This window comes from Crocodylus siamensis, chromosome 1, assembly GCF_052110815.1.
Source record: "Crocodylus siamensis isolate JL-2025a chromosome 1, ASM5211081v1, whole genome shotgun sequence".
Classification (NCBI taxonomy): Eukaryota; Metazoa; Chordata; order Crocodylia; family Crocodylidae; genus Crocodylus; species Crocodylus siamensis.
The window spans coordinates 427,063,898-427,091,157 of NC_143395.1; the positions used below are offsets into that span (position 1 = coordinate 427,063,898).

Below are 27,260 nucleotides of genomic sequence, written 5' to 3' on the forward strand. Positions count from 1 at the left end.
GCCCAGCTGCCAGGACCCTCGTAGCGCAGCCGGGTGCACACCGGAGCCCGGCACCGGGCGGCTTCACCCTCCCAGCCCCGGCCCCGCTGGCGGCAAAGAGCAGGCGGCAAGGGCAATGCAAAACATTTATTTCCCTCCGGGAGACAGTTCGGGGCAGGTGGCTCCGGTCCGGGGCCCGCGGGCTCCTCTCCCTCCGGCCATGGCGGCGGCTCCGGGCTGGGCTCTGCGGGGACAACGGGGCGTCTCACGGGGGGCCGAGTCCGAGACCCGCGGGCGGAGCGGGCCCGGGGTGGGGGTGGGGTCCCGGGCGATACCTGGGGGCCCGGCCCGGGCTCAGTCCTGCTTCTTGGGGTTGTTGACGGCCACGTAGTGGTAGAGTACGACGAGCAGGAAGAGCGACACGCCCAGCATGTTGGCGAAGATGGCGAGCTGCACGTCCGTCACCATCCTGCGGGGAGGCAAGCGGGCGGGGGGGGGGGGTCAGCGGGGTCTCCTCCTCCGCCCCGGACCCGGACCCGGACCCCCCCCCCCCCGCACTCACGTGCTGTCCCGCTGCTCCGCACACGTCTCCCTCCCAGCGCTTCCGGCTTCCGGCCGCGCGGCCGCTCTCTCCCCCGCGCTTCCGCTTGGCGGCTGCTCCAGCGCCGCCTGCGGTCCCGGAGGGAGCAGGGCACGGGGCTTGGGGTAAGGGTAGTCCCTCCCCCAGAGTGGTGCTGCAGGGTCACATCCTGCCCTGGTGCTGGAGACCCCAGCGCCCCCCCCCATTAATTCAGGGCCAGGCTGAACGTTCCCTCCAGACTGGTCAGACTGGGAGTCCCCCCCAGGGCCTGAGGCTACAGGAGCAACCGCGTCGCGTGGCCTGGAGTTGGACTCGGGGGTTGTCTGGATGGGGCAGATTCATAGATTTCAGGGACATTTGGGCTGGAAGGGACCCCAGAAGATTGAGTTCAGCCCCCTCCCCCAGGGGCAGGAAGTCAGCAGGGATCATAGGATCCCAGCAAGATAGACATCCAAATTTCTCTTGAAGGCGTTCAATGTGGGTGCTTGAACTCCCTCCAGCGACAGTCTACTAGACCTTGGGGGCTTGGACAGTAAAGAGTCATGGAGGAGTTTGTGACCGTTTGATCTTGTCATCTCTTGGGGCGCTCTGGTGAACAGACGTTCCCCCAGATCCTGGTGGTCACCCCTGATTGTCTTATAGGTGGCCATCAGATCACCCCTGAGCCTGCGCTTTTCCAGGCTAAAGAGCCCCATGGCTCTCAGTCTGTCGTCGTAAGGTCTGTTTTCCTGACCTCTGATCATGCGCGTGGCTCTCCTCTGGACTCTCAAGCTTCTCCACATCCTTTCTGAATTGTGGTGGACGGGTCATGTCTGACCTGGAGGGATGTGAGCAGGGGGCCCCCCCAGGGCTCGGTCCTCGGGCCCGCACTGTTCAACATCTTCATCAGTGACTTGGACGAGGGGGTAAAAAGCACCTATTCAAATTTGCTGATGACACTAAGATGTGGGGGGATGTGGGCGCACTAGAAGGGAGGAATAGGCTGCAATCAGACCTAGACAGGTTACAGGGGTGGGTGGATGAGAACAGGATGGGATTCAACACTGACAAGTGCAAGGTGCTGCACCTGGGGAGGAACAACCGGCACCACACCTACAGGCTGGGGAACTCCCCTCTTGTCAGCACGGAGGCGGAAAGGGATCTGGGGGTCATCACTGACTCCAAGATGAACATGGGCCGGCAGTGTGGGGAGGCAGTCAGGAAGGCCAACCGCACCTTGTCCTGCATCCACAGATGCATCTCAAGCAGGTCCAAGGAGGTGATCCTCCCCCTCTGTGCGGCACTGGTCAGGCCGCAGCTGGAGTACTGCGTCCAGTGCTGGGCGCCGCATTTCAGGAGGGATGTGGACAGCATGGAGAGGGTCCAGAGGAGGCCACTCGCATGGTCAGGGGACAACAGGGCAGGCCCTATGAGGAGAGGCGACGGGACCTGAACCTGTTCAGCCTCCAAAAGAGAAGGCTGAGGGGGGATCTGGTGGCCTGTTACAAACTAGTCAGGGGGGACCAGCAGGCACTGGGGGAGTCCCTGTTCCCCCGAGCACCGCCAGGAGTGACCAGGAATAACGGTCACAAGCTGGCAGAGGGGAGATTCAGGCTAGACATCAGGAGGCGCGACTTCACGGTCAGGGCGGCTAGGGTCTGGAACCAACTTCCAAGAGAAGTGGTGCAGGCTCCTGCCCTGGGGGGCTTTAAGAGAAGGCTTGCTCAAGATGAACACCTTGCTGGGGTCGTTTGACCCCAGTACTCTTTCCGACCCTAGAAACTGTGAAACCATGAAACTTGGCCAGTCCATTTCTGACACCAATGTCCACATCATTGATGATGTTAAATAGTATGGGTCCAAGGACAGAGTCTTGAGGGACCCCACTGGTCACCGTGCACCAAGACGACTGGCTCCCATTGACTACCATCCTCTGGGTCCGACCATGGAGCCAGTTCCCAGCCAGCGGATTGTCGTGAGGTCAAGGCCACAACTGGCCAGTTTAGCTAAGAGGTGATCATGGGATACCAGATCAAAGGCTTTTTTAAGGTCAAGATATACAACATCAACCTCTTGTCCCTTGTCCAGGTAATAGGTCACCTGGTTGTAAAAGGAAATGAGATTGGTCAAGGAAGACCTACCTGCAACAAACCCGTGCTGGCTATCCCTCAGGATATTGCCTTCAGCTAGTCTGTTAAGGATGGCCTCCCTGATCATCTTTTCCAAGATCTTCCCCAGGATAGAAGTCAGGCTAATGGGCCTGTAGTTTGCCAGATCCACTTTCCTCCCTTTCTTGAAGATCGGCACCACATTGGCCTTCTTCCAGTCTTCGGGCACGACACCAGAGCGCCAGGAGCTCTCGAAGACCCGTGCCAGGGGCCGAGCTATGATGCTCACCAGCTCCCTGAGTACCCTGGGGTGTAACCCATCAGGCCGGCTGACTTGAAGGTATCCAGCCTCTCAAGGTCCAGTGTTGTCCTTCCTTTTCCTCCGGCTCCCCAAGGATCCTGCCCCGTGCTGGACAAGACCCCGCAGGCCCCTGGCAGCCTGGAGGGGCCGAGGGTGCTGGGCAGGAGTCTCACCGGGCCCCATTGTGACGCCGGCCGGGGGCCCCATTGTGACGCGGCAGCGCTGGGGTCTCTGCGACACCACCCGGGGACGCAGCCGCAGCCGCAGCCGGCGATGGGGGAGCTGCCTGCGGGGCCCCTGGTCTGGGCGCTGGTGCCCGTGCTGCGGGCGGTGCTGGCGCTGGCCGCGCTCTGGGCGCTCGGGCGGCTGCTTGGGGTGAGCGGGCGGCGCCGGGAGCCCCCCCCCAGGGCCCGGAGGCGCTAGGGCCCCTCGCCTCGCAGCCAGGGCCGCAAGTGGCACCTGCCCTGGCGGGGGGGTGGGGGTTGCTGCACAGGGTGGGGGCACCCGCGTGACCCCCCCGTGTGCAGCAGGCCACACAGCAGTGGAGTAGGACGGAGCGGCGCCGAGATGCACAGCCAGGTGAGCAGCCCCCCAGCTGGGACCCCCCTCCCGTCCAGCCCGGGCTGACCCGCCGCCCCCTCCTTCCAGCAGCCCCCAGGTCCTGCTGGCCGGACGCCCCCCCGGACACAAGGTAGGTGCCCCTCCGCCACCCTGCGCAGGGCGGGAGGTGCCCCCTCCCCAGGCTGGCGCAGCCCCCAGGCAGCATGACCCAACCTGGGTCTGCTCCTGGCGCCCTCGGCCTGGGGGGCCGCAGGCCTGAGCCCTCCCTCTCTCCCGCAGCCGCCTGCGACTGGGCCCGGCGCTGCCGCTGGGCCCCACGCTGTGCCTCGTGGAGCAGCACCTGCAGCGCCTGGCGCAGCACCTGGACTGCTTCGCGCACCCGTAAGGCAGCGGGCGGGCTGGGGGCCCTCCGCCCTCGTGGTCTGATCCCGTGGCCGCGCCGACCCCACTGCTCGTCCCCGCAGGCCCCGCGGCAGGGCCCTGCCCCTGGGCGCCGTCTCCAGCTCCTCCTCGCCCAGCAGCTGCGACCTGTGCTGGGGAGCGGCCAGCGCCGCAGGCGTGCCGCCCGCCGGCCGGCTGCCTCTGCCCAAGCCGCGGGGTGCGGGGCACGGAGGCTGCCGGGCTCGCTGCCCGCCGGGGCTGGACTGCCACGTGCGGCGCAAGCAGCTGCGGGCGCCGTGGGGGGGCCCCACGCCCCTGAGCGAGTCGCCGACACGCCTGGTGCCCGGCGCGCCCCCCCTGTGCCCGCCTGGCACCACCAGCGCTGCCCGCATTGGCACCTGCCGCCTGCCCTTCCTGCCCCACGAGGCCCAGGCCGCGCTGGACTGGCACCCCCTCCGCCAGTGCCCGCAGCGGGGCCCCCACGGTGCCGCCACGCGCCCGGCCCAGGAGCCCTGCAGCTGCCCGCCCGGCCCCCTCGCCCCAGGGCCTCTGCCCCCCGGCGAGGTGCTGGCTGCCCAGGACCACGTCCCCACGGAGAAGAACCTGCTGGGTGAGTCCGGGGGCTGCGGCCAGGACTCGGCTCCCCCGGGCCGGGGCCAGGAGGGCAGGAGAGCCTGCCCCGGCGCTAGGGTGGGGGCAGGGGAGACGGGGGCAGCCGGGAGCCGGCCAACACTCACCCCCTGCTCTGCCCCCAGGTGCTGACCACGGCCCCACGCCCGACCCCTGCACCTGCCCGCAGGAGGATGCCCATCCCGGCCGGCTGCCCCCGCACAGGGCAGCCGCGCTGCAGCTCCACGTCACCCGCAAGTGCCTGGAGATCCGGGCTGGGGCCCTGCCCGCCGCGGTGCGGGCATCTCGGGACGCCGCGCACCGGGGCCCCCCAGCCCTGCCCGAGCCGCTGTGCCAGGGCCTGGCCCCGGAGACCGCTCGGCGCCTGGAGGTGCACGTGCGGCGGAAGCAGCGGCTGCGGCTGTGGGGGCTTGCGGCCCTGCCCGCCCGGTCCCTGGCCTCGCTGGTGCCGCGGGCACCGTGCCTGGCTGCCCCCCCGCACCCCTGGGTGCCCTGCGCGGCCTTCTCTGAGTGCGACACCCCCTTCCTGGCCGCCCGCGCCCGCGCCGCCCTGGACTGGCACGTGCTGGGGACGCGGCTGCAGCACTGCTGGGGCCTGCCGGCCCTGCTCCAGCGCTCGCTGGCTGCCTGGCGGCCCCCAGCACCGCGCCCCAGCCCTCCGCGCCCCCGCGGGGCCGTGGCCGTGGCCGTGGCCCCCCAAGCCCTGCCTTTCCTGGGCCGCGGTGCCCGGGAGCTGCTGGAGGCCCACCTCACCGCCCAGCAGGCGCAGCATCGCTGGGGGCTGCCCGCCCGTGTCCAGGCCTCGCTGCGCAGCTTCGCGCCTCCCGCCCCCAGCCTGGTGCCACCACTTGCCGGCCACAACCGCAGTCCTGGCCGCAGGGCGCGCAGCCCTGGCCTCGCATCCTGTGGCCCAGCCGAGGGGCACCTGGCGCACAGTGAGGCAGGAAGCCCAGGCCACGAGCCAGCCAGGCAGCCACGCAGCCGGACCTCCACCCAGAAACGGTCACGGAGCTGGACCCCGGACTGGAAACGGTCACGGAGCCGGACCCCCAGCCAGAAACGGTCACGGAGCCGGACCCCCAGCCAGGAAGCACCATCCAAGATGCCCAGCCCCAGCCATGGGCCCCTCCGTCAGGCTTCGGACAACGTGATCCCTAGGACAGGACCACAACATGCTGCAGACCTGGTGCAATTCAAGACAACAGGCAGCCCAGGCCACGCACCACCCAGCCAGCCACGTGCCCGGACCCCTGAGCTTGTGGGACCCAGCCAGCCACGTGCCCAGACCCCAGAGTGCACAGGACCCGGCTCGCCACGTGCCCAGACCCCCGAGCTTGTGGGACCCAGCCAGCCACGTGCCCGGACCCCCGAGTGCACAGGACCCAGCCAGCCACGTGCCCGGACCCCTGAGCTTGTGGGACCCAGCCAGCCACGTGCCCAGACCCCCGAGCGCACAAGACCCGGCTCGCCACGTGCCCAGACCCCCGAGCTTGTGAGACCCAGCCAGCCACGTGCCCAGACCCCCGAGTGCACAGGACCCAGCCAGCCACACACCTGGAGCTTGGATAACACGAGGCCACAGAGCCAGAGCCCTGAGCACGTGCTGGCCACCCGGCTGTGTGACCTGACCCTGGAGTACGTGGCACCCAGCCAGCCACAGGCCTGGACCCCAGAGTATGGGAGGCCACGGAGCCAGACCCCGGAGCACGTGGCACCCAGCCAGCCATGCAGCCGGCTCCCAGAGAGCCCAGCACCCAGCCAGCCACATGGCCTGGCCTCAGACTATGTGATGCCACAGAGCCAGACCGCAGACCACCCACTGCCACCTCAGCCATGTGGCCTGGTGCTGGCGCACACAACAACCAGCCAGCCGCGGGCCCGGACCCCCGCGTACGCGGCACCCAGCCAGCCACGCGCCCCGGCCCCCGCCGGGGAGAGGAGCCGCAGCCCACGCGCCCTCCGGCGCTCCCCGCCCGGCCCCGCGCCCGACGTCTGCTGGAGCGTGACGACCACGCACGAGGCGCTTGCGGCCCTGTACTGGCGCGAGCCCCCCGGGACGCCCCCGCCGGCAGCGCCCGGCAGCCCCCCCGCAGCCGCAGCCGCGCCAGGCCCCGCGGCGCTGGCCCAGGCCATCGTGGGGTCGCTGGGCGCGCGGCGCGCGGTGCGGGACCTGCGGCGCCGGCTGTCGGGGCCGGCGCGGCCGCGGGTGGAGTACCCCGTGTGCCTGCCCTGCGCGCGCTGCTACCCGGACGGGCCCTGCCCCCGGCACCCCCCGCCCCGCGGCCGCCGCGGCCCCCGCCTCATCGTGTACCCCCGCCTGCGCGCGGGGCCGGGCCCCCGCCTGCGCCTGGGCTTCGTGCTGCGCCTCAAGAGGAAGCAGGCGGCGCAGTGGGACCTGCTCCCCGCTGCTGCCCCGCGGCCCCGGGAGCCCCCGCCAGCCGCCGCGGGCCAGCCCCCGGGCGCAGCGCCGGGGCCCCCCCGCCCCCCGGCCACGGCACGCGTGCCCCGCAGCGCCGCGGCCCCCCGGGGCCCTGCCAGCCGCGCCCCTGCGTCCCCGCTGGCCGCCAAGCCGCCCCGCGCCGGCCGCCCCGTCCCCGCCGAAGGGCGCCCGCTGCCCAAGCGGCTCCTGGCGTCCGTCCGGCAGGCCTGGGCCTGGGCACGGGGCGGGAAGCCGGGGCCGCAGCCCCCTCCCCGGGGCCCCGCCGGCTCCTGGCCTTCCCCCACCGGGGCCCCGCGCCCCATTCGGAGTCATTAAAGCCGGCTGGCCCCCATGCCTACGTGTGTGGCGTGCTGCGGGGCTGCGCCCATTGCTCCCTGTCGGGGGAACTGAGGCAGGGCGCGGCACTAGGCCCCCAGCAGGCACCCCGACAGGGCTCAGGTCGATGGGGGGCAGGGGTCCCCAAGGGGGCTAGGGCCCGGAGTGGGGCTGGGGGTGGCCGCGCCGTGCGGGGGGCGCCGGCTGGGCCGGGGCAGGGCTGTTCCTGTCCCTGCACGGGAGACCCGGGGGCACTGGGGGGTCGCGCTGCGGCCAGGCGCTTCCCGCGCGCCAGCCCCGCCGGGAGGGGGAGGGTGCAGAGTCGGGGCCAGCCCGGCCCCCCCACCTGGTGCTTGGCCTGGGGGCGGGGCGGGGACCCCGGCCCGGCCCGGCCCCGCGGCGCCTGTTCCCGGCAGGCCCCCGGGCTGCCTGCCTGCGGGAAGCCGCTGCCCCCCCCGCGCCCCGCGCCAGCTGCTGACACAGCCCGCCGCTTCCGGGCCGCGCCAGCGGGGGGGCAGCGAGTGGCTCCTGCCCCTGCGACCCCGCGTCCGGCAGCTGCGCTGGCAGCCGGGCCCTGCCGCGGGGCGGGGGTCGTCCTGCCCGGGACTGGCTCCCCCTCCCCCTCCCCACGCCTGCCGCAGCTGGGCCCGCCGCAGCCTGGCCCCCGGCCCAGCGGCCGCCCCCGGCCCCGGCCCCGGCCCCCCAGAGCCGGCTGTGGCCATACAAGGGAAGGCGCGCGGCGGCGGGGGGGCGGGGGCTGTCAGGCTAATGGAAGCCAGTCGCCCGCGCAGCCCCCGCCAGACGCAGGCCGAGGGGCCGGTCCGGAAATGGGGGCTGGCCGGGCTCAGGGAGGCGCCGCGGGGAGGCGGGGGTCCCGGCCCCGCAGCGCCCCAGCCGGCAGCCTGCGGCCCGGGGGTGCCGGGAGGCTCCGGGCACGGGCCGGGGGGCTGGGCTGCCCCGCGCGCCGGCGGGGGACGGCCCGTGGCTCCGGCGCTCTCCGCGCCCGCCCCGCGGCCGCCCTGGCCCAGACCCAAAACGAGCTGCTTGGAGGCAGCTAAATTTAGCAGCTCCCGGCGGAGCCGCTGCCAGACCCGTCTGAAGGGCCGGAGCCGCTCGGGCCTGGCAGGCGGCGGCGGCCGGGGCGGGGCGGGGCGGGGCGGGGGGCGCCCAGGGCCGGGGGGTCGCTGAGCCGGCCTGTTCCCGTCCGCACGGATGAGTCATGTCCCGTGGGGGTGCCCCCGCCCCCGCCCCTCTCCCGGGGCTGGTCCAGCCCGGGCCTGGTGCCACGGCGGGCGGGGGCTCCCGGGCAGCATCTCCCGGCGGGGCTGAGGAGTGCTGGGCGCCCGGCTCAGCCTGGGCAGGGGGCGAGGAGAGCGGGGCACCCAGCGCCAGGCCGCGGCCGGGGCCGGGGTGGAGGGCACGGGGCGATGCGGGGCGGGCGTGAGGGGCGTCCACAAGGCTGGGGGCCCACCGCAGCCCTGCCTGGCCCTGGGTGCTGCTGGCTCGGGCCCGGCTCCGTGTCGGGGTCGGGGGCGCGGGGGTCCTGGGCAGCTCGCGGCGGCTTCAGCGCCCGGGCCCGGCCCGGCTGTCACACGCTGCGCGCCTCGCCTGGCCCCCGCCAGTGACATCATCGCCCCGAGGTGACGTCACTGCAGCGCTGACATCACCACTGTTCTGTGAGAACCTCACTGCTTCCCCGGGAGCCCCCAGTGACACCACTGATGATCTCAGAGCCACCAGTGACATCAGTCAGTCCCGCCAGGAGCTCCGCCACCCCACGCGGGCCGGGAGGCGGGGGAGGCCCTGGGGGGGGGCAGTTGGAGCCGAGGGGCTCCTGCCGGGGTGCCGCGTCCACCCAGCGCAGCTCCAGGCGACGCCCCGCGGGGGCCGGTCCCCCCGCGTGGCGCCCGCTGCCCCGGGCCCCGCGCAGCGCAGCGCGGGGACGGGGCGGGACGGGGCGGGCGCGGAGCCGGCGCTGGCCGCGGGCCCGGCCCTAACGAGAACCAGATGTGCGGGGCCGGGCCGGGGCCGGGGCCGGGGGGCCCGGGCGGGGCGGGGCGGGGCGGGGGCGGGGCGGGCTCCGGCCGGGCAGTGCGGGCCCGACGAGCATGGGGCGGCTGCGGGCCGGGCTGGCGCTGGCGCTGGCGCTGGGGCTGGGGCTGTGCTGGCTCGGGGCCGGGCCGGCGCGGGGCAGCCACCTCCCCCCGCGCTACAGCCTGTACACGGCCGGCGCCGGGCCGCCGCCCGCGCCCGCCGCCAGCCGCCACCGGTAAGCGCGGGGGGCCGGGGGGGCGGGGGGGCCGCCGCGCCCCGCAGCGCCTGAGCCTCTGCCCCCGCAGCAACTGGTGCGCCTACGTGGTGAGCCGCGCCGTGAGCTGCGTGCTGGAGGACGGCGTCGACACCTTCGTGAAGCCCGACTACCAGCCCTGCGCCTGGGGGCAGCTCCCGTGCCCCCGCGCGCTCGCGTGAGTGCCGCGCCCCCGGGGCCCGCGGGACGGGCGGGGGCTGGGCCGTGGCCGGCTCTGGCGCGTGGGTCCGCGTCGGCGCCCCGCGGCCGGCAGAGACGAGGCGTTTGTCGCGCGGGACGGATGTGCACCCCCACTGCCTGGGCCGGGGCAGCCCCCGCGGGGCAGGAGGTGGCCCGGGCCCTCCCTGAGGGGGCGAGTGCGCGCTCCAGGCATGTGGGGCATGCAGGCAAGACCCCCTGCATGGGGAGCGGGGTAAGGGGGTGCGCCCCCCCCAGGCAAGGAGGGCAAGGGTCCGAGCTCCTGGCAGCGCCGGCCCGTCGGAGCCATCCTGACGCCCTGCCCGGGACATGCTGGTCTCGGGGGCGGCCCCGGGGGGCACGAGCCCCCGGGAAGGGTGCCACAGACCGGGAGCCCCCGCGGCTCCCAGGAGGCATTGGAGATGAGGGGAAGTCGCGGCAGCGTCCAAGCCCTCCTGGGCCTGGGCCAAGCTCTTGCCACAGAAGAATTTGCTCTGGGCCTCGGCGGTGGTGCAGACGCAGGCGGGGGCGCGGAGCCGGCGCTCCCCGCGGGCTGGGGCGGCACGGGCTTGGCTGCAGCTTTGCCCTGGTGCCCAGCCGGGCGGGGGCAGGGTGTGACGTGGCCCATTGGGACGTGGCTCACTTGCCTACTTGGCCTCAGGCCACCTCCATCTGACCGGAGCTTCGACCCCGGTCCCCAGGCAGGCGTCTCCCCTGCACCTGGCCCCAGCCCGCTCCACAGATCTCTGGGTCTGGGGCACGTGCCCCCTTTCTGCCCCCGCCCGGCCGGCCTCTCCAGGTTCCTGCCCCGGCCCCCACACAGCGCCCTCCCCAGCCCCTTACACCAGAGCAGCCACGCAAACAACCCAAGAGCTAACCCAAAGTGACCCCCCTGCATCCCCACCACAGAGCTCCCCGCTCAGGGGCAGGTGCTGGAGATTGCAGGCAGCACCTCCTCTCCCACCACACCAGGCCAGAGTGAGCCCCCAGCCCAGGAGCCAGGCTTATATAGGTCTAGGCTCCGCCCCCCAGTCACCTGACCTCCCATGTAATGCACCCTGTGGGTGGGGCCTTGGCCCTGGACTCCTGTGGGGCTGCCAGGCTGCCCCCTCCCAGCCTCGGGGCTGCCCCAACATCAGCGCTGGCCCCAGCACCAGGTGCCCAGCCCAGGCCTCACGGGGAGGGCTGCGCTCTGCTCCCCCGGGTGCTGCTGGCTTCTCACACTCTGCAGGGGCTGGCGGGAGCCAGGAAGCACTGCCCCCCAACTTGAGCCCTGCACATGCCAGGCACCCCAGGGCCTGGGACATCTCATCCCTACCCAGTGCAGGGCAGTGCAGTGCCCCTGGTGGCCAGAGCTGGCGTCTCTTGGCAGGGCAGGGCAGTGCACTGCAGGAGGCGGTTTCCCCTGGTGGCCAGGGTTGGCCTGTCCCAGGCAGTGGAACACCACGCAGTGTGGCATGGTGCCCATGGTGGCAGGGCGGACAGCTCAGTGCTCGCTGCCCACAGGTACCGCAGCTTTGTGCGGCCACGCTACAAGGTGGCCTACAAGACGGTGACGGACCTGGAGTGGAGGTGCTGCCACGGTTATGCGGGCGATGACTGCCAGGAGGGGCCAGCCCAGGCCCCTGCACTCACCACCACTCGCCCACGCCCCCGGCCTGGGCACCCCACCCTCTCTGGCTTTGGCAACACCCTGAGTGGCCTGGGAGGAGAAGGTACCTCTGGGGCAGGAGGACCCTGGGGTGGGGTGACAGGCTAAGAGACCCCTGCCCGCAGCACCCCCGCATGCTCAGCACCCCCCACCTGCCTCTCCTCTGCTCCCTGACCACCAGTTCAACATGGGACGCAGCCGACTCAGCCCAGGGGTGCCCCAGGGTTGGTGGGGACCCCAAAATGCCACCAGGCTCCCCTGGTGCCATGCTGGGCTGGGGCTTACGCTGTGCCCTGCCACCAGGCCCTGGAGACAGCGAGAAGGTGAAGGAACTAGAGGAGAAGGTGCAGAACCTGAGCCAGCAGCTGCAAGATCTGCAGTCCACGGTGCGGAGTGGTAGTGAGACACTGACAACCGAGGTGCGCCGGGTGGTGGAGGCCTCGCTCAATGGCAAGGCTCCAGCCGATGCTGCTGCGGCCCCTGAGGTGCAAGAGACGCTGGACGCCATCCAGCGCCGCTTGGAGAGCCTGGACAACCGCATCACCAGCCACGCTGCCGAGCTCGACCACTTGAGCCATGGCCCTGGCGGGCGGCAGGGGGTTGTGGTACCAGGCGCGGCAGGCGAGCTGGAGCGGCAAGTGCAGGAGGCCTGCGCGCCCTGCCTGGCGGGCATAGAGGGGCTGCGGCGGCAGCAGGCTGAGGACCGGGAGCGCTTGCGGGGGCTGGAGAAGCTGGTGGGCTCCGTGGACCAGCGCAACCGGGAGGCGGTGGAGGGCGTGCGGCGGCACGTGAGTGCGCTGTCTGCCCGCCTACCCCAGGACTGCTGTGCCTCGCTGGAGGGGCTGCAGCGCCGTCTTGATGACTTGGAACGCCGCCTGGATGTGGTGGCTGGCTCCTTCACCGTGCTCAATGGGCGCCTGGACCATGAGCTGAGCGGGCTGGAGCGGGCAGAGCCAGGTGCAGCGCCGGACACAGGGCTGGATGGACGCCTGGCCATCCTCGAGGGCCGAGTCAACACCACGCAGCGCAGCCTGGAGGAGCACGATCTGCAGCTCCAGGCCGACCTGCGTGCCCATGTGGCTGACGAGCTGGCGCAGGCCGGCGAGCGCCTGGACTCGCGGCTGCGTGGGGCCGAGGGCCACCTGGCTGATTTGGATGCCCGGCTCAGTGGCTTCCAGGGTCATGTGTCACAGGCTCTGCGCAATCTGAGTGGGGAGCTGGAGGGGATGAGGGGCAGTGCAGGGCTGCCCGGCTCTGCCCTGGCACGGCTGGAGGAGCTGGAGCAGTGGGCACAGGGCTGCAGCCAGCTGTGCCCCACAGTGGGTGGGGGGCCCCAGGATGGGGACGCTGGGCTGCACGCCCTGGAGCAGCACGTGCTGGACATGGAAGAGCAGCTGCGCGGGCTGAGCGTGGGGCTGCAGCAGCTGGGGGCTGGCAGGGACGCGCTGGGCGGTGCAGTGCAGAGTCTGCAGGGCATGGTGGGGCAGCTGGGGGCACGGCTGGATGGGCTGGAGGGCGCTGGGGGCCTGGCCTCACTGCATAAGGACCTGGCACTCTACTACAACCGCACGGGCACGCGGCTGGGCCGGCTGGAGGATGCGTTGCGGGGCGGCTGTGGCCAGGCCTGCCCCAGGCTGCAGGAGGAGCTGGGCCGGCTGCGGGCCGAAGTGGCCGCCTGCACCCTGCCCTGCCACTCGGGGCCGGGGCCGGGGCCGGGGCCGGGGCCGGGGCCGGGGCCGGGTGAGGAGCTGCCTGAGGCCCACAAGCCGCTGGATGGGTTCAGCGTGTTTGGGGGGGTGTCCGGTGTGGACCTGAAGGCACTGCAGGGTGAGCTCTCGGAGGTGATCCTCAGCTTCAGCTCGCACAACGACACGCTGCGTGGGCTGCAGGCAACTATGGAGAAGCACCAGACTGACCTGCGGCAGCTGGACACCACCAAGGACCGCATCATCGCCGAGATCAACAAGGTGCAGGCCGAGCTGACGGAGCACGTGGCTGACAGCGAGACGCGCTTCGAGACCCTGGCACGCCCGCCGGCACCCACCTGCCAGCCCGGCCTGGACGAGCGGCTGGCCAAGCTGGAGAGCGTGTGCGAGCAGCTGGACACGGTGGGCGGCAGCCTGCGCAAGGTCAAGGAGGGGCTGGGCCGGCACGTGGCCGGGCTGTGGGGGGGCCTGAGCGAGCTCAACGCCACGCTGCGCACCCACGGCGCGCTCCTGGACAAGCTGCACGCCGGCGCCCAGCTCGTGCCCCTGGCCCGCCGCCTCAGCGCGCTCAATGCCTCCCTGCAGCACCTGCTCACCCAGGTGGAGGACCTTGCGCTGGAGGACCGCACTGGTACGGGGGGGGGCCTGGGAGGGGGCTCATGGAGGCAGGGGGTGGGCACGGCTTGACCACTGTGACCCTCTGCTCTGCTTCTCTTCTAGGGCCCCCAGGCCCTGAAGGCCCCCCAGGCTTCCCAGGACCCCCTGGCCCAGCTGGGCCCCCTGGCAAAGATGGCATTGAGGGCCCTGTTGGCCCCCCAGGTGAGATCCCCAGCCCCGTGCCGCATGGCTCTAGCCTGGGCATTTTCCCTGTGCCTGCTGGGCGGCCCCATCCCCATGGTGTGCCTGGGAAAGCCCCACAGGGCCGGTACCACACCCCTGCCACCATGCCTCCCATACCTACCCTGCGGCTCCTGCCTCTGCTCACAGCCTCTCGCTTCCCTTCCAGGGCTCCGTGGAGAGAGAGGTAAGGCACATGGGGGGGGCGAGGGTGGATGCAGGGGACCCCTGGCTGGAACGAGGGGGGATCAGGTGCCCCAGGGGTAGGAGCAAGGGGGGAATTGTGTGATGGGGGTCACGGGGCTGGGGTATGGGTTGGGATGGTGGGGGCTGGGGCAGGTCACAAGGGGTGGTGCAGCCCCTGCGCGGAGTCTGAGCAGCTGCCCCGGCCCAGGCGACGCAGCCGTGGTGCCCCGTGTCTCGTTCTCGGCCGCCCTGACGTGGGAGCATCTGGATCCGGGCACCATCCCCTTCGACAAGGTGCTGGTCAACGACGGCGGTGCCTACGACCCTGACTCCGGTGAGTGGCAGGATGGGAGGGAACAGCCCCCTGCTGCCTACCCTAGGACCCCCACAGCCTGCCACAGACCCCCATGGCCTGTCCTGAAACCCCAGGGTGGGGGTGCCAACCCATGTAGCCAGGCCCCAGCTTGGTGCTGTGGCACCCTGCAGCACAGGTGAACCCAGGCTTGGGAAGGGGGAAGGGCCATGGGTCCCAGGGCTGCATGCACGCCTTGACACCCCGCTGCCCCCAGGCACGTTTGTGGCCCCCGTGGCTGGGCGCTACTTCATCAGTGTGGTGCTGACGGGGCACAAGCACGAGAAGATCGAGGCCGTCCTGTCCCGCTCCAACCAGGGCATCGCCCGCATCGACTCCGCTGGCTACCAGCCCGAGGGGCTGGAGAACAAGCCGGTGGCCGAGCACCAGCCTAGCCCTGGGGCGCTGGGCGTCTTCGCCCTGGTCCTGCCCCTGGAGGCAGGTGACAGTCTGTGCGTGGACCTGGTGATGGGTCGCCTGGCGCACTCCCCCGACGAGCCCCTCACCATCTTCAGTGGGGTCCTGCTCTACGAGGGGGATGAGGATGGCGCTTAGCCCTTGCCACGGGCGCGGGGGGCACCGCTGCTGCAGCCTGGCTTGGGGGTGGGGGCTCCCTGCCCTCCTAGGGGCATTGATGCTGTGGGGGTGCAGAGCAGGGCTCCCTGCTCTTTCCAGGCCTGGCCTCCCTGGGGTGCGGTGGGGTCCTGCCAGGCCTGGGGGGCCCAGCCCCGTATCCTGGGGAGAGTGGGGGCACAGTCCGCATATGATGGGGCATGAGCCCCCCCACTTCATGGGGTGGCCCCCCCTGCACGAGCTGCCCCAGGGCCCTTCACTGATGCCCAGCGCCTGGGGATACAGTGATGGTCCTAACCGCCCCCCGCATACAGCCTGCTGCTGGGGGGCCACAGTTCCCACCCCCCTGCAACTAAGTCTGGTCCCCCCCCACAAAAAAAAGAACCCTGTCCCACGTGTCAGCCCCTGCCCACGTGCTACCACGCTGCTGCCACATCACCGCCCGCCCGTGCCCACCACCATGGCTTCACATCGCACCAGCTCAGGACCACCTGCCACGAGCCCAGCTCCGCCTGCCCCCACAGCCGTGCTCGGCGGAGCTGGCAGCGTCGAGGGCATCGGCCGCCCAGGCAGCACCATGTCATGCCAGGCCCGGTGGGGCACAACGGCACCGTCCCCACGGCAGGGCCGCACTCTGTAACGGTTATTAATAAAGGAGCGTCACCATTTTGTACCCACTGGCCCTGCCTCCTTCCTGCCCCGGGTGGTGCAGGGGCAGCATGTGCCTGGCGTGTTGCAATGGGGGCTACCCAAGAGCTGCAGCCGTGGGGGTCTGGTGAGCCCTGGGGGCGCACATCTCCCCCACCCTCAGCCTAAAGTGAGGTGGGCTGGCAGAGCTGTGATGGGGACGCCAGGACGTGGTCTGGCTCTGGGACCGGGGCACCTGCCCCCACCGCCACCCATCGCCCTGCCGTGCAGAGAGCCGGCGCCAGCAGCACCAGGTTACAGCAGCTTTATTGCCTGCACACAGAGCACCGGGCCCCTGTCCCCCGTCGCCCCCCCCGCCCTGGGGGTCTCCCAGCCCCCATCTCCTCCCCAGCAGGGGGCAGAGGGGAGGGGGCCGCCCCTGGTCCTGGCCCTGCCAGGGTGGTGGGTTGCCCGTCTTTCCATCTGTCCGTCCGTCCCCCTGCTCAGAAATCCTCGTCCCAGCCCGAGAACTCCTCCTCAGCCGGCGTCCAGTCCACCGAGAACCGCTTGAAATTGGCGTAGGGGGGGCCCTGGGGGGAGGCACCAGCCTGAGTGCCAGTTACAGCAGGATCGGGGCCACGGCCTGCATCGCCCTTGGCTGCATAGCGGGGGATGTGGCCCCGCGGCCCAGAGGATGTGGCTGCGGTGGTCCCACAGCCCTGGCGCCCCGCGGGGCCCCTCACCTGCTTCATCAGCGCCAGGGTGGGGGCGTCCAGCTGGCGCAGCGCGAGGCGCTTCCACTTCACCGTCCCGAACCACCTGCGGGCAGGGGGCGGTGGGCAGTGCAGGGCGGGCTGGGGGCTCCCATGGCACCGGGCACCCGTCCCAGCAGCTCTACCTGTGCTTCCGGATGCCACGGATGCCGGCGCCCGTGTTCCCCAGCCGCTGCCCTGGCCGGCGCCTGCGAGGGCCACAGGATCAGCACTGCACCATGCGAGCGGCACCACGGGCGCCCTGCCCGGCGAGGGCTGGGCATGTCCCCCTCCCCGGCGCGGCACCCCACCCTGGCACCTGCAGAGCTTGGCGACGAGGGAGCAGGCGGCCTCGCTCAGGTAGGCCGGGAAGGAGAAGACGCCATCCAGGATCTTGCTGTAGATCTTCTGGGGCTCAGCGCTGTGGAACGGGGGGCTGCGGGGGGGGCAGGGTCACGCACCCCCGCACAGGCGCCTGGCCGGCCACAGCTGGGGGCACCAGCAGGGAGCCCGGGGGCAGCGCAGCCCTGGACTCTCCCTGCACGGCCCACGGTGCGGGCCTGTGGCTGTCCGAGGCTGTGGACGGGCAGCTGTGGTTCATGTGGGGGGGGGCTGGGGGCAGGTGGCCATAGCTCGTGAGGAGCATCTGGGCAGGGGCGGCCAGCACTCACCGCCCCACGAGCATCTCGAAGACGAGCACACCCAGCATCCAGAAGTCGACGGCGAAGTCGTGGCCCTCGTGGCGCAGGATCTCGGGCGCCAGGTACTCGGGGGTCCCGCAGAACGAGTACGTCTTCTCGCCCCGCGCCAGCTCCTTGGCAAAGCCGAAGTCGACCTGCGGGCCACGCCGTGAGCCAGGTGGGACGGGGCACACGGCTCCGCGGGGCCGGGTCTCAACCCCCACCCCCCGGGGCCCAGGGCCCCCTGCCCAGCCCATGAAGGCAGGGAGCCCCACAGGCCGGGTCCCGGGGCAGCCGGTCACGCCCCAGCCACGGTGCCGGAGCCGGGCCACGTCTTCCCACGCCCCCCGGCAGACCCCGCGCAGCAGTACCAGCTTGACGTAGCCCTGCCCGTCCAGCATCAGGTTCTCGGGCTTGAGGTCGCGGTAGACGATGCCGAGGCCGTGCAGGTAGTCGAGCGCCTCTACCACGCAGGCCGAGCAGAAGACGGCCACCTCCTCCTCGAAGCAGCGCCTGCAGGCACACATCAGCCAGCGCCCCGGGGCCGGCCCCGCCAGCGCCCCACGCCCCCCCGGCCCCGCGCCCCCGGCCCCGCTCCGTACACCTCGCGCAGCTTGGTCCACAGCTCGCCGCCAGCGCAGAACTCGAGCAGCAGGTAGACGTAGCGGCTGTCCCGAAATGTGCCCACCAACCTGGGGGGCGGCGGGGCTCAGCCGGGGCCGCTCGCCTGGGCCCCCCAGCGCCCCTGTCCTGGCCCCGCTCACCCCACGACGAAGGGGCAGTGGCTCCGCGCCAGCACCCGGCGCTCGGTGCGCACGTGCTCCTGCTGCCGCGTCCGCACCACGTGGTCCTTGCGGATCCGCTTCAGCGCGAAGAGCTGGGCCCCGCGGCGCACCTGGCGCAGGCGACGGGGGCAGGTGAGGGGCTGCCTCCCCGCAGCCCGCGAGAGCCAGGCCGGGGCTGCCCGAGGGGCAGGGCAGGGCCGGGGTCCTCACCAGCTCCACCCTGCCGAAGCCGCCGGTGCCCAGGATGACGGCGAGGCCCTGCTGCTCCCCGTCCTCGTAGTGCACGGGGGCCAGGTCCTGCAGCCGCACCGGGGTGCTGCGGGGACAGGCAGCTGAGCCCTGACCCCCAACGCCCCCCACCCTGCCACCCCAGCCCAGCCCCAGCCTGCTTGGGGGAGCAGCTGGCCAGGCCCCAGGCTGAGCCCCAGGACCTGACCCGGCTACGTGCCCCCCACGTGCCCCGGTACTGACCTGGGGGGCTCGATGGGTTCGGGGGGTGCAGAGGCCTCCTGTGCAGCCATGTCCCTGCAGGGCGAAGGCGATCAGATACCTCCACACCTGCCCCCCCCACTACAGTCCCCTGACCACCCTGCACGTGGGGGGGGGCACTGTCCATTGCTGCAGCGTCGTGGCTGGGAGCTCAGCCCGAGCTGGGGACCCCTGGGGTGGCACCTGGGGGGGGACTGGCATGTCTGGGGCCCAATTCCTCTGGTGCCAGGGCTAGGAGCTGCCCGCTCCCCCCACTACACCCCCTCCCATGCATGGGCGCAGGGCAGGGGCGGTGGGGGGAGCAAGCGGTACTCACAGCTCCGTGCACGGCGGGGGGCAGAGGGGGCCAATCTCCTGGAAGTCCCTGGTGGGAGGAAGGGGAGAGCGTTACGGGCCAGCGCCAGAGGGGCCCCACCAGCCCAGGCCCCCGCGCAGGGTGGGCTGGGGTCTCCTCCAGGGTCGCGCAGGTTGTGCTGAAGTGGGGGAGAGACCCCAGGAGTCCTGGCTCCTGCCCTTCTCCAGTGCGGGGACTGCACCCATGTCCAGGACACACAGCCCCCAGGCTCTCTGCTGGGTGTCGGGGGCTCCAGGCCGAGGGCCCCCGCACCCCAACCCCGGCCACGACTTACTCCTTGGCCACGGTGATGCAGGTGACCTCGCCCTGCGCCCGGCACGTGGCCGTCCGGCGGATGTTCCTGCAGGGAAGGGGCTGTGAGCAGGCTGGGGGGCACAGGGTGGGGCAAGGGCCTGCATGTCACCTGCTTGCGGGCAGGCCAGCCCACGTGTCAGACCATGCATGCACCCCTGCCTGTGCATATGCCAGCCTGTGCATGGAGGCCTCTGCAAACTGGGAGGCTGCAACCAGGGAGTGGGGGAACCAAGTGGGCACGGGGACTGTGAGCGTGCAAGTATATGCACGAGTGCATGTGCAAGCACACAGGTCTGGGCTGGTGGGGTCTTCTGCGTGCACTTGGCCTGAGCCCGGAGCTGGAGGGGCCTGGTGTGGCCCCGGGCTGGGGAGGGGGACATACCGCAGCAGCGAGAGCTCCCCGAAGTGCTCGCCAGCCCTCAGCACCCGGATCGGCTCCTCCCGCCCGCCTGCGCTGCGGCTCACCCGGACCTGCCATGGGGGGGCTGGGCATCACGCAGGGCACCCGGGGCCAGGGCGAGGGCCAAGCCGAAGCCGCCCTGACCTCAGGGGCCAGGGAGGTGCCCGGCTGGAAAGGACTCGGGGGTCCGGTGCCGGGCAAGGCTGGACTCACCTCCCCGCGGAGGATGATGTAGAAGTCCTTCCCCTCGTCGCCTTCGCGGATGATGACCTCGTTGTGCGCAAACGTGCACTGCAAGAGGCGGGGGTGGCCGTGGGGCAGGAGACGGTGGCCCCGGGACCCCACAGCCGCCTGCCCTGGCCTCCACGTCCAGCCCACAGCTGGGAGCCCCCACGGCCCCACGTGCCCTCACGGGGCCTCGCCGGGGAGCCCCGTGCAGCCGAGGGACAGGACACGCAGGCACTGGGCAGGCTGAGAAGGGGCAGCAGCCCCCACCCCAAGCCGGCTGCCCCCAGCCCACAGGTGGGCAAAACGCGGCCCGCGAAGTCATTCGATCCAGCCCGCGAGCCCCTGGAAAATCTAGGAAATTAATACTTATCTGCCCCTGGCTGCCTGTCACGCGGCCCTCGATGGCTTGCCAAAACGCAGTAAGCGGCCCCCTGCCCAAAATAACTGGCCACCCCTGCCCCAGCCCCAGCCGCACACTCACCTCCTCCATGGCGTCGAGCAGCTTGGAGAGCTGAGCATCCGACAGGCCCTGCAGCCACTGCGCCCTGGGGAGTGACAGGGGCTGGGGGTGGATGTGTCCGGCCCCTCCCCGGCCCCGAGGGCCCAGCCCACAGCAGATCCCCCCTGCCCCCACGTCCGGTCCCCGCTTACTCTCGGAGGGAGCCCAGGATCTGGGCCCGGCGGCACTTGGCACTGCCGGTGACGATGGCGCGGTACGTCTGCCTGTCAAGGGCCCAGAGCCGCACGGGTGTCAGAGCTGCAGAGAGACGGGTCAGCGGGGCAGGGGCTGGACACTGCCTGCCCCGCCAGCCCGGCCCAGCTGGGCCCTACCTGTGACGGTGGCGGTGCGCCGGCAGTTGTAGAGCAGCGCCAGCTCCCCGAACACGTCCCCCGGGCGCAGCGTGCGGAGGTGGCGCCCGCGCTGCGTCACACTCAGCTCCCCCTCTGCAACCAGAGCACAGGCGGGCAGATGGACGGACGCGTGCACGTACCCCCTCCCCGCGCCAGCTGTCAATGACATGCGCTCAAATGTGCTTATGGGCGTGCCTGCTCACACACCCACACATGCCAACACGCACACCTGACTGCATGCCAAGCACAAGCGCACCTGGACATGGCTGCCAACAAGCACACACCTGCACATTCTCGAGCACACGCATGTGCAGCTAGAGGCCTGCACAGGTACACATGCCTGCACATACCCATGCATGTGCACCCAAACACACATGCCTGCATATGCAACTGGACACACTTGTACACAAGCATGCACGTACCCACATGCATGTGGGCACAGCCAGACACACCTGCAGACAGGCACACAGGCCTGCAAGCACCCATACACGAGTGTGCAGCCAGACACACACGTATCCGCACATACCTATGCACACGTGGGTACAGAAAGGCATGCCTGCATCCAGCCACATGCCCGCAAGTATGCATGCACACACACGTGCAGCCAGACACAGGCGCACACACCTGCACACAGCCATCAGGCACGCACATTGCAAAGCCCGTGCGTGCCAGCCGCAGCTCACCTGCGACGATGTACATGGCGTGGCCCTCAGCGCCCTCGGCCAGCACGGTGTCACCGGGGTCGTGCTGGGCGGGCGTGAAGCTCTGCACCATGGCGTCCGTCTGGCCCTCGCCCAGGCGCCGCAGGAAGTCGTTCCGCTCCACGGCGCCGGCCAGGAGGCTCGTGTCCCTGGGGGGCAGGGCCCTGAGTCACCACCAAGCCCCGCAGGCGACCCCCCTCTGCCAAGGCTGGGGCCCCCAGGACCCCTGGGGTCCAGCTGCACTTACCTGGGCGACTTGGGCACCTGGGGCGGCGGCAGGTCCCCGTCGCTGGAGAGGGGCTCAGGCACAATGGGCCGCGCTCGGCTCTTCCTCCTTCCGCCCTCGTCCTCGCTCCTCCTCTGCTCGCCCTCGCCATCACTGTCGCCCTCCAGCTCCTCTCCTGGCCCGAGGGCAGAGACGGGCGCTGTGGGGAACTGCACCTTCCAGAGGCCCTGGCAGGGGCTGCGGCTCGTGGTGCTGAGCCCAGGAGCCCCGGCCCTGAGGGCAGTGCGCAGCACCAGAGCCTGGGCAGCGGGTGCTTCCTGGTGGCACCCACGAGAGGGTGGGGAGAGGCCAGGCTGCAGCCCGGACCTGGGGCCAAACCCAGGCAGGGCAGGCTGCGCGGGGGCGAGGAAGCACCCAGGTGGAGCTGAGTGCCACGAGCCACGGCAGTGCCCGGCGAGAGCCGCCCCAGGCCCGTCAAGCTGCGGGGCCGCGAGCATGGGCAGGCAGTGCAGCGAGGCCTGCCCTGGGCTGGGCCCCACATTCGGGCTGCGGCCTGGTTTCTCGTCAGGGTCCGGTAGTGCTGAGGCCCGGCCCTCCGCCCGCCGGACCACTCCCACGAGCGCCGACCCCGATGACATGCTTAGGACACGTCCCACGTCCTGCGCAGGGAACTGCACCTTTCAGCAGCTCTGGACAGAGCCCACAACAGCCCTGGCACTGAACCTGCCATGTGTCAGTGTGATCGCTGAGCACCACAGCCGCCAAGCTGCCGCCCACGCCCGTCGCCTGTGCTGGGGCCGGGGGGACCCCACCATGACCTGGCTGGAAAGCCCCGTGCGGGCCCCTTACCCTGCTCCGGCGAGCCCCGCGTCCGCGCCACGCTCTGCAGAAATGCCCGCTCCTCCTGCAGCCGCAGCTCGCGCAGCTGGTGGTCCATCCCCTGCCCCGGCGCTGCAAGGGACAGGTGGACGGACATCAGCCTCGGCGGGGCCGTGCACGCCAGGGGGGCGCTGCCCGCGATGCCGCGCGGCACGGCGCCGCAGAGGCTCAGCCGGGCCGGCCTGTCTAACCCTCGGCACGGAGCGGGGCAGAACGGGCCGGGGGGGCAGGCCGTGCCCAGCACTGCCGGGCTGGGCCCGGGAGGCCGTGCAATGGCGGGAGCTCCGCTCCCCGCAGCCCCAGCCACTCCTGCCTCCCTCCCGGGGCAAAGGTCAGGGGAGCGGGAGGAGCCGGCAGACAGGGAGGGCGGCCCCAGCCCCCGCGCCCCCCCCCACTCGGCGCCTCCCCCACTCCCCGTGCATGCATGGAGGTGGGGACCGGGATGGGGACACACGCCAGGCACTGCCAGCAGCCCCCGTGCCGCAGCCTCCCCACAGCCCCCAGCCCCTCCCCGCAGCCCCCAGACCCCCAACAGGCCCTGGACCCCCCAGCCCCTCCCATCAGCCCCCAGCCCCAGGCGGCACCGCTCCCCCTGCGCTCGCAGCCCCCCCGCCAGCTGCACAGGCCGCACCTGGCCCCCCTACCTGCGCCGGGCAGTGCGGCGTGGCGCTCAGTCACGGCCGTGTCCACACCGGCACCGCCCCCCCACCCGTGACACATCAACCAGGGGCGTGGCCCCGCGCCCGCCCCCCGGCTGCATCTGCCAGGCTGGCGCTGCCTCCCACGCGCGGCCGTGGGCAGAGCCAGGCTGACTCACGCGTCAGCGCATGGGGGGGCCTCCTGGCGCTGCCCGCACCAGGGAAACTGAGGCACGGCCGGGCCCTGGCTGCCAGCCCCCACCAGTGCCCAGGCTGGCGGGGGGGCTGGGGGCGACCCCCGGGGCCTTGGGGCCCCTGCTCGGCCTCCCCCCTCCTCCTCGGAGCCCGGCCCCCCCCGCCCGCGGCCCCGGCCGGGACTGGGCCGCGCCCGCGCCTCGAGGACCCGATCCGCGCTGGCACGTGCCGGGATGCCCGCGGCCAGGCCCCGCCCCCTCGGGCCCCGGGGCGGGGCTGCCCCTGCTGCGGGGCGGGGCTTGCGCCCAGCCTCTCCCCGCCCACCGGGTCTGAGACTGGAGGGGCGGGGCCAGGGCGGCGGCAGTGGGCGGGGCCACGCCTGCGGGGCGCCGGGTCCCGGGCGTGGCGCGCCTCGCGGGCCATGGGGGAGCGGCGCGTCCTGTGCGTGGGGCTGGTCTGCCTCGACATCATCAGCGTGGTGGACGCGTACCCGGCCGAGGACACGGACACGAGGTAGCGCGGGGCCGGCGGGGCCGGCGGGGCCGGCGGGCGCTGATGCGGGCGCTGACGCGGGCCGGGCCGTGCCGTGGCAGGTGCGTGTCGCAGCGGTGGCAGCGCGGCGGAAACGCGTCCAACTCGTGCACGGTGCTGGCGCTGCTCGGCGCCCCCGCCGCCTTCATGGGCTCGCTCGCGCCCGGGCCCGCGGCTGAGTAAGTGCGGGGGGGCCGCGAGCCCGGCTGCGCGGGCGGGCGGGCGGGCGCGCGTGCTTGGGGGGGCCGGTGCCCCTGCGGGTGGCTGCGCACGTGCCTGTGAGTGCAGACGCGTGTGCGTGGGCCCCCCCGTGGCGTGTGCGGCACGCCGCGGGCGGCTGTACCCCTGGCTGCGTGGGCAGGGCTGGGGGCCAAGCGCTAATCCTCTCTCCTGCCCCCGCGCCCCCCGCCCCCTGGCAGCTTCGTGCTGGAGGACCTGCGGCGCCGCGGGGTGCAGGTGCCGCACAGGTTGGTCCACGCCGGCTGCGCCTTCCCCACCTCCGTGGTCATCAGCAGCGCCAGCCGGGGCACGCGCACCATCTTGCACAGCAACAGGTGCGTGGCCTTGCTGACCGCCTCTCTCCCCCTCCCCGCCCCGCCAAGCTTCATCATGAGCGACTTGCGGCGCCGGGGCGTGGACGCAGGGCACGTGGCATGGCAGAGCACAGGGGACACGCCATGTGCCTGCTGCATCGTCAATGCCGCCAACGGCTCACGGACCATCACCCTCTACGACACGTAAGGCCCGGTCCCCCCTGCCGGGGCAGTGCCAACAGGAGGAGCCCACGGGGCCCGCACCACGGAGCTGCCAGCCCTGCTCCCACAAGCCAGCCGCTGCCCCCTGCACCCGGGAGCCAGGACGCCTGGGTTGTGCTCACATCCCTGCCCCCGGCCCGCCTGGGACCCGCGTGGTAGGCTTGAGGTGTTGATACCGCCCCAGGCATGGGCCCTGTGCATGCCCCCTGCAACCTACCCATTCCTGGCATGGGCCCATGGCAGGGAGCGGGGCAGGGGCTGGCTCCGTGGACCCCAGGCCCGGCTGGGTCGGTTTGGGCCCGCCTGGCCCCACGCGTCTCTCCTCGGTGCAGCCCGCACGGCCCCTCCTGCACGGCTGATCGAGAGATTCCCCGCCACTTCTGCACACGCAGTCGTGTCCTGCGATGGCAGCACCCGCCACAGGGTCACAGCCACAGCTGGGGCAGCTCAAGCGCAGGGGAGGGGGGTGTATCGGGGGCCCCCCTGCACCTGCTCCCCCCCACATAGGGGTCTGGGAGTTGGGGGGGGGGAAGAAGGTACTAGGACGCCCCTGGACCCCCCAGGCCACTGCTGCCCAGCCAGCCCCTCCCTGCACCCAGGCAGGCGCTCCCCAGGCAGCTCCAGACCTGTGTCACCGCGCCCCCAGCCTTGCCCCCTGGTCCCCGCAACCCTGGGGCTTCTGCTCTGGAGCCCCATGGCTGCATCCCCGGGGGGAGCGATGAGGAGCCCTTGCTCCTGCCCAGCCTGTGCACACGGGTATGCACGCACAGGCGCACGCACTGCCGACACTGGCTGGATCTGGGCCACAGGCAAAGGGCCGGGGCAGGAGCCGGGTTAATGATTTGCAGAGACTCGGGAGCTGTGGAAATCCAGCCCCGGTGCCCTTTGCCCCACGGCCTGGCCCCTGCCTGGCCTCCCACCGCTGCTCCATGAGCGCCGGCCCTTGGCATCTCCTGTGGTGCTGCGTCCCAGGCCCGGTTAATCATTGTAATGCCCGGTTTCAGTTGGCCAGGGCAGACCTCGCTCCTGGGCAGAGTCCAGCACCGAGCCCAATGAGGCCCGGCCTGCACCTGCACACCTGCCAGCTGGGCGCATGCGGATGGGACCCTGGGGCAGAGGGCACCAGAGCAGCCCGTGGGCACCGGAGGGCTCGGTCTGGGAGACCTTCCCAGCTGGCCGGAGCTGCCCTGTGGCACCACTGCACCCCGATGCCAGCCTGGGGCACAGCTCCCGGCCCAGGCAGGGACCCGGCGCAGACCCAGCCCCTCCACCACACGCCTGACATGGTGGCGGGGGTCGGTGCGTGCCCCTAGGATGACGGGCTGTGCCCTGATGCCACGGCGTGCCCCCGCCCCGCTGCAGAAACCTGCCAGATGTGACAGCCCAGGACTTCGAGCAGGTCGACCTCTCCCAGTACAAGTGGATCCACTGGGAGGTGAGCAAAGCAGCTGCCCCCCCCGGGGCCTGGGCAGGAGGTGGGGGTGCCCTGGGGCACGGGGGCGTCTTGACCTTTGCCTCCGGGCCAGCAGGGCAGAAATGCGGCCGAGCAGGTGAAGATGATCCGGCGCGTGGAGGAGCATAACCGGGGCTGTGCCCCGCACCAGTGCGTTGCCACGTCCGTGGAGGTGGAGAAGCCGCGAGAGGAGCTCTACCAGCTCCTGGGCTACGGGGACGTGGTAGGTGCAGATGCTTGGGGGCTGTATGCGAATGCCCAGTGCTGTGTTGCGCATGACGTAAACATGCACGAAAGCGATTGCTGCCCCTGTGGGATGGCCCTTCCCTGCTGCCCCTCACGCCCTGTCTCACCCCCGGCAGGTGTTTGTCAGCAAGGACGTCGCAAAGGCCTTTGGCTTCCAGTCGGCGCCGGAGGCTGTGCAGGGCCTGTCCAGCCGTGTGAGGCCGGGGTAGGTGTGGCCGCGTGGGCTCCACGGCAGGGCCAGGGCCACGCTGGGTCCCGGGGGCCGGTCTGGGGCATGGGCAGCTGGTGCCTCCACTGTCACTTCTGTATGCGGCACTTCTGCCGCCGGCGTGCCACCAGCGGAGCCAATTTTGGCTAGTGCTCGCCGTGCCTCCTCACCAGCCACAGCGCTCGCTGTCGGGGGGGGCATGTGCCCCCCCGTACCCCACTACGCATTGCCTGTGGTGTGGGGCAGGGTCCTGGGCCCCAAGACTGTCTCCCTGCCCCGAGCTCACGGCACCTTGGCCCCGGGCCACCCCCAGGACCACGCTCATCTGTGCCTGGGCAGAGCAGGGCGCAGACGCGCTGGGGCCGGCGGGGGAGCTGGTCCATGCTGACGCCGTGCCCCCCGCCCGCATTGTGGACACGCTGGGGGCCGGCGACACCTTCAACGCTGCCGTCATCTTTGCCCTGTCTGCAGGTAGGGCCTCACCTGCCCCGGCTCTCCTGGCTGGCTGGCGGGGGCACTGGGCTCTTGGCCACACTGTGGGGCACAGTGGGGTGGGGGTGACACCAGGGGGCACAATGGGGTTAGGAGTCACACCCAAGTGTGTGCAGTGGGGCAGGGGTGACACCAGGGGCAGCTGCACCAGCGTAGGGGTGGGGGCACTCGGCACCACATGGCGACGGCTGCTCCATGGCAGGGCGCGGCCTGCAGGAGGCGCTGACCTTTGGCTGCAAGGTGGCCGGCAGGAAGTGCGGGGTGCCTGGCTACGACGGCATCGTATGATGGCACCGGGACCGCGGGGCCTGCCGGGGGGGCGGCATTGCCCTGCCCAGGCCCCCCGCCTTGTCCCCGCAGCCCCCTGCCATCCGCTCAATAAAGGCGCTGAAGCTCCCTGCGGCCGCTGC

At 71.8% G+C, this 27,260-nt stretch overlaps 6 protein-coding genes across 14 annotated transcripts; 4 read left to right on the forward strand and 2 right to left on the reverse strand.

Moving 5' to 3' along the window:
* Positions 1–111: 111 nt before the first annotated feature.
* On the reverse strand, positions 112–1,675 carry OST4 (oligosaccharyltransferase complex subunit 4, non-catalytic). The gene is made up of 3 exons (XM_090031251.1): positions 542–1,675; positions 315–448; positions 112–223 (listed from the first exon to the last, which is right to left on the reverse strand). The coding sequence occupies exons 1-2, from the start codon at positions 763–765 to the stop codon at positions 334–336; spliced, it is 339 nt and encodes a 112-aa protein (XP_089887377.1). The 5' UTR covers positions 766–1,675; the 3' UTR covers positions 112–223; positions 315–333.
* A 1,545-nt stretch (positions 1,676–3,220) lies between these two features.
* On the forward strand, positions 3,221–7,409 carry PRR30 (proline rich 30). The gene is made up of 5 exons (XM_090064639.1): positions 3,221–3,322; positions 3,478–3,638; positions 3,788–3,889; positions 3,973–4,106; positions 4,210–7,409. The coding sequence occupies exons 1-5, from the start codon at positions 3,221–3,223 to the stop codon at positions 7,272–7,274; spliced, it is 3,564 nt and encodes a 1,187-aa protein (XP_089920765.1). The 3' UTR covers positions 7,275–7,409.
* On the forward strand, positions 7,290–9,287 carry LOC149875795 (uncharacterized). Its single transcript, XM_090064772.1, has 2 exons — positions 7,290–7,297; positions 7,379–9,287. Exons 1-2 carry the CDS (start codon positions 7,290–7,292, stop codon positions 8,460–8,462), a joined length of 1,092 nt encoding a protein of 363 aa, XP_089920898.1. The 3' UTR covers positions 8,463–9,287.
* A 55-nt stretch (positions 9,288–9,342) lies between these two features.
* On the forward strand, positions 9,343–15,737 carry EMILIN1 (elastin microfibril interfacer 1). Its single transcript, XM_090031218.1, has 8 exons — positions 9,343–9,543; positions 9,614–9,739; positions 11,266–11,474; positions 11,714–13,747; positions 13,837–13,935; positions 14,123–14,140; positions 14,348–14,473; positions 14,709–15,737. The coding sequence occupies exons 1-8, from the start codon at positions 9,383–9,385 to the stop codon at positions 15,044–15,046; spliced, it is 3,111 nt and encodes a 1,036-aa protein (XP_089887344.1). The 5' UTR covers positions 9,343–9,382; the 3' UTR covers positions 15,047–15,737.
* Positions 15,738–16,000: 263 nt separating this feature from the next.
* LOC149875797 (cGMP-dependent protein kinase 1-like) lies at positions 16,001–23,131 on the reverse strand. Of its 7 annotated transcripts, none has more exons than XM_090031231.1 (21): positions 22,977–23,131; positions 22,303–22,404; positions 21,475–21,628; positions 21,210–21,376; positions 20,506–20,619; positions 20,326–20,431; positions 20,156–20,219; positions 19,660–19,737; positions 19,429–19,517; positions 19,027–19,092; positions 18,714–18,761; positions 18,380–18,433; positions 18,119–18,224; positions 17,888–18,018; positions 17,726–17,815; positions 17,495–17,636; positions 17,115–17,278; positions 16,763–16,879; positions 16,590–16,652; positions 16,435–16,510; positions 16,001–16,281 (listed from the first exon to the last, which is right to left on the reverse strand). In XM_090031231.1, exons 1-21 carry the CDS (start codon positions 23,050–23,052, stop codon positions 16,195–16,197), a joined length of 2,094 nt encoding a protein of 697 aa, XP_089887357.1. In that variant the 5' UTR covers positions 23,053–23,131; the 3' UTR covers positions 16,001–16,194. The 7 variants fall into 7 exon arrangements, 6 of the variants coding, with proteins under 6 accessions (XP_089887357.1, XP_089887356.1, XP_089887353.1 ...); XM_090031230.1 differs by lacking the exon at positions 22,977–23,131 and adding an exon at positions 22,524–22,675; XM_090031227.1 differs by lacking the exon at positions 22,977–23,131 and having other exon boundaries at positions 21,475–22,176; positions 22,303–22,402.
* A 349-nt stretch (positions 23,132–23,480) lies between these two features.
* Positions 23,481–27,247, forward strand: KHK (ketohexokinase). 3 transcript variants are annotated; one of them, XM_090031249.1, is made up of 9 exons: positions 23,481–23,678; positions 23,759–23,875; positions 24,116–24,163; positions 24,299–24,433; positions 25,814–25,886; positions 25,981–26,127; positions 26,267–26,355; positions 26,672–26,829; positions 27,053–27,247. In XM_090031249.1, exons 1-9 carry the CDS (start codon positions 23,587–23,589, stop codon positions 27,136–27,138), a joined length of 945 nt encoding a protein of 314 aa, XP_089887375.1. In that variant the 5' UTR covers positions 23,481–23,586; the 3' UTR covers positions 27,139–27,247. The 3 variants fall into 3 exon arrangements, with proteins under 3 accessions (XP_089887375.1, XP_089887376.1, XP_089887374.1); XM_090031250.1 differs by lacking the exon at positions 24,116–24,163 and having other exon boundaries at positions 23,498–23,678; XM_090031248.1 differs by lacking the exon at positions 24,299–24,433 and having other exon boundaries at positions 23,511–23,678; positions 24,116–24,250.
* The last annotated feature ends 13 nt before the right edge of the window (positions 27,248–27,260 follow it).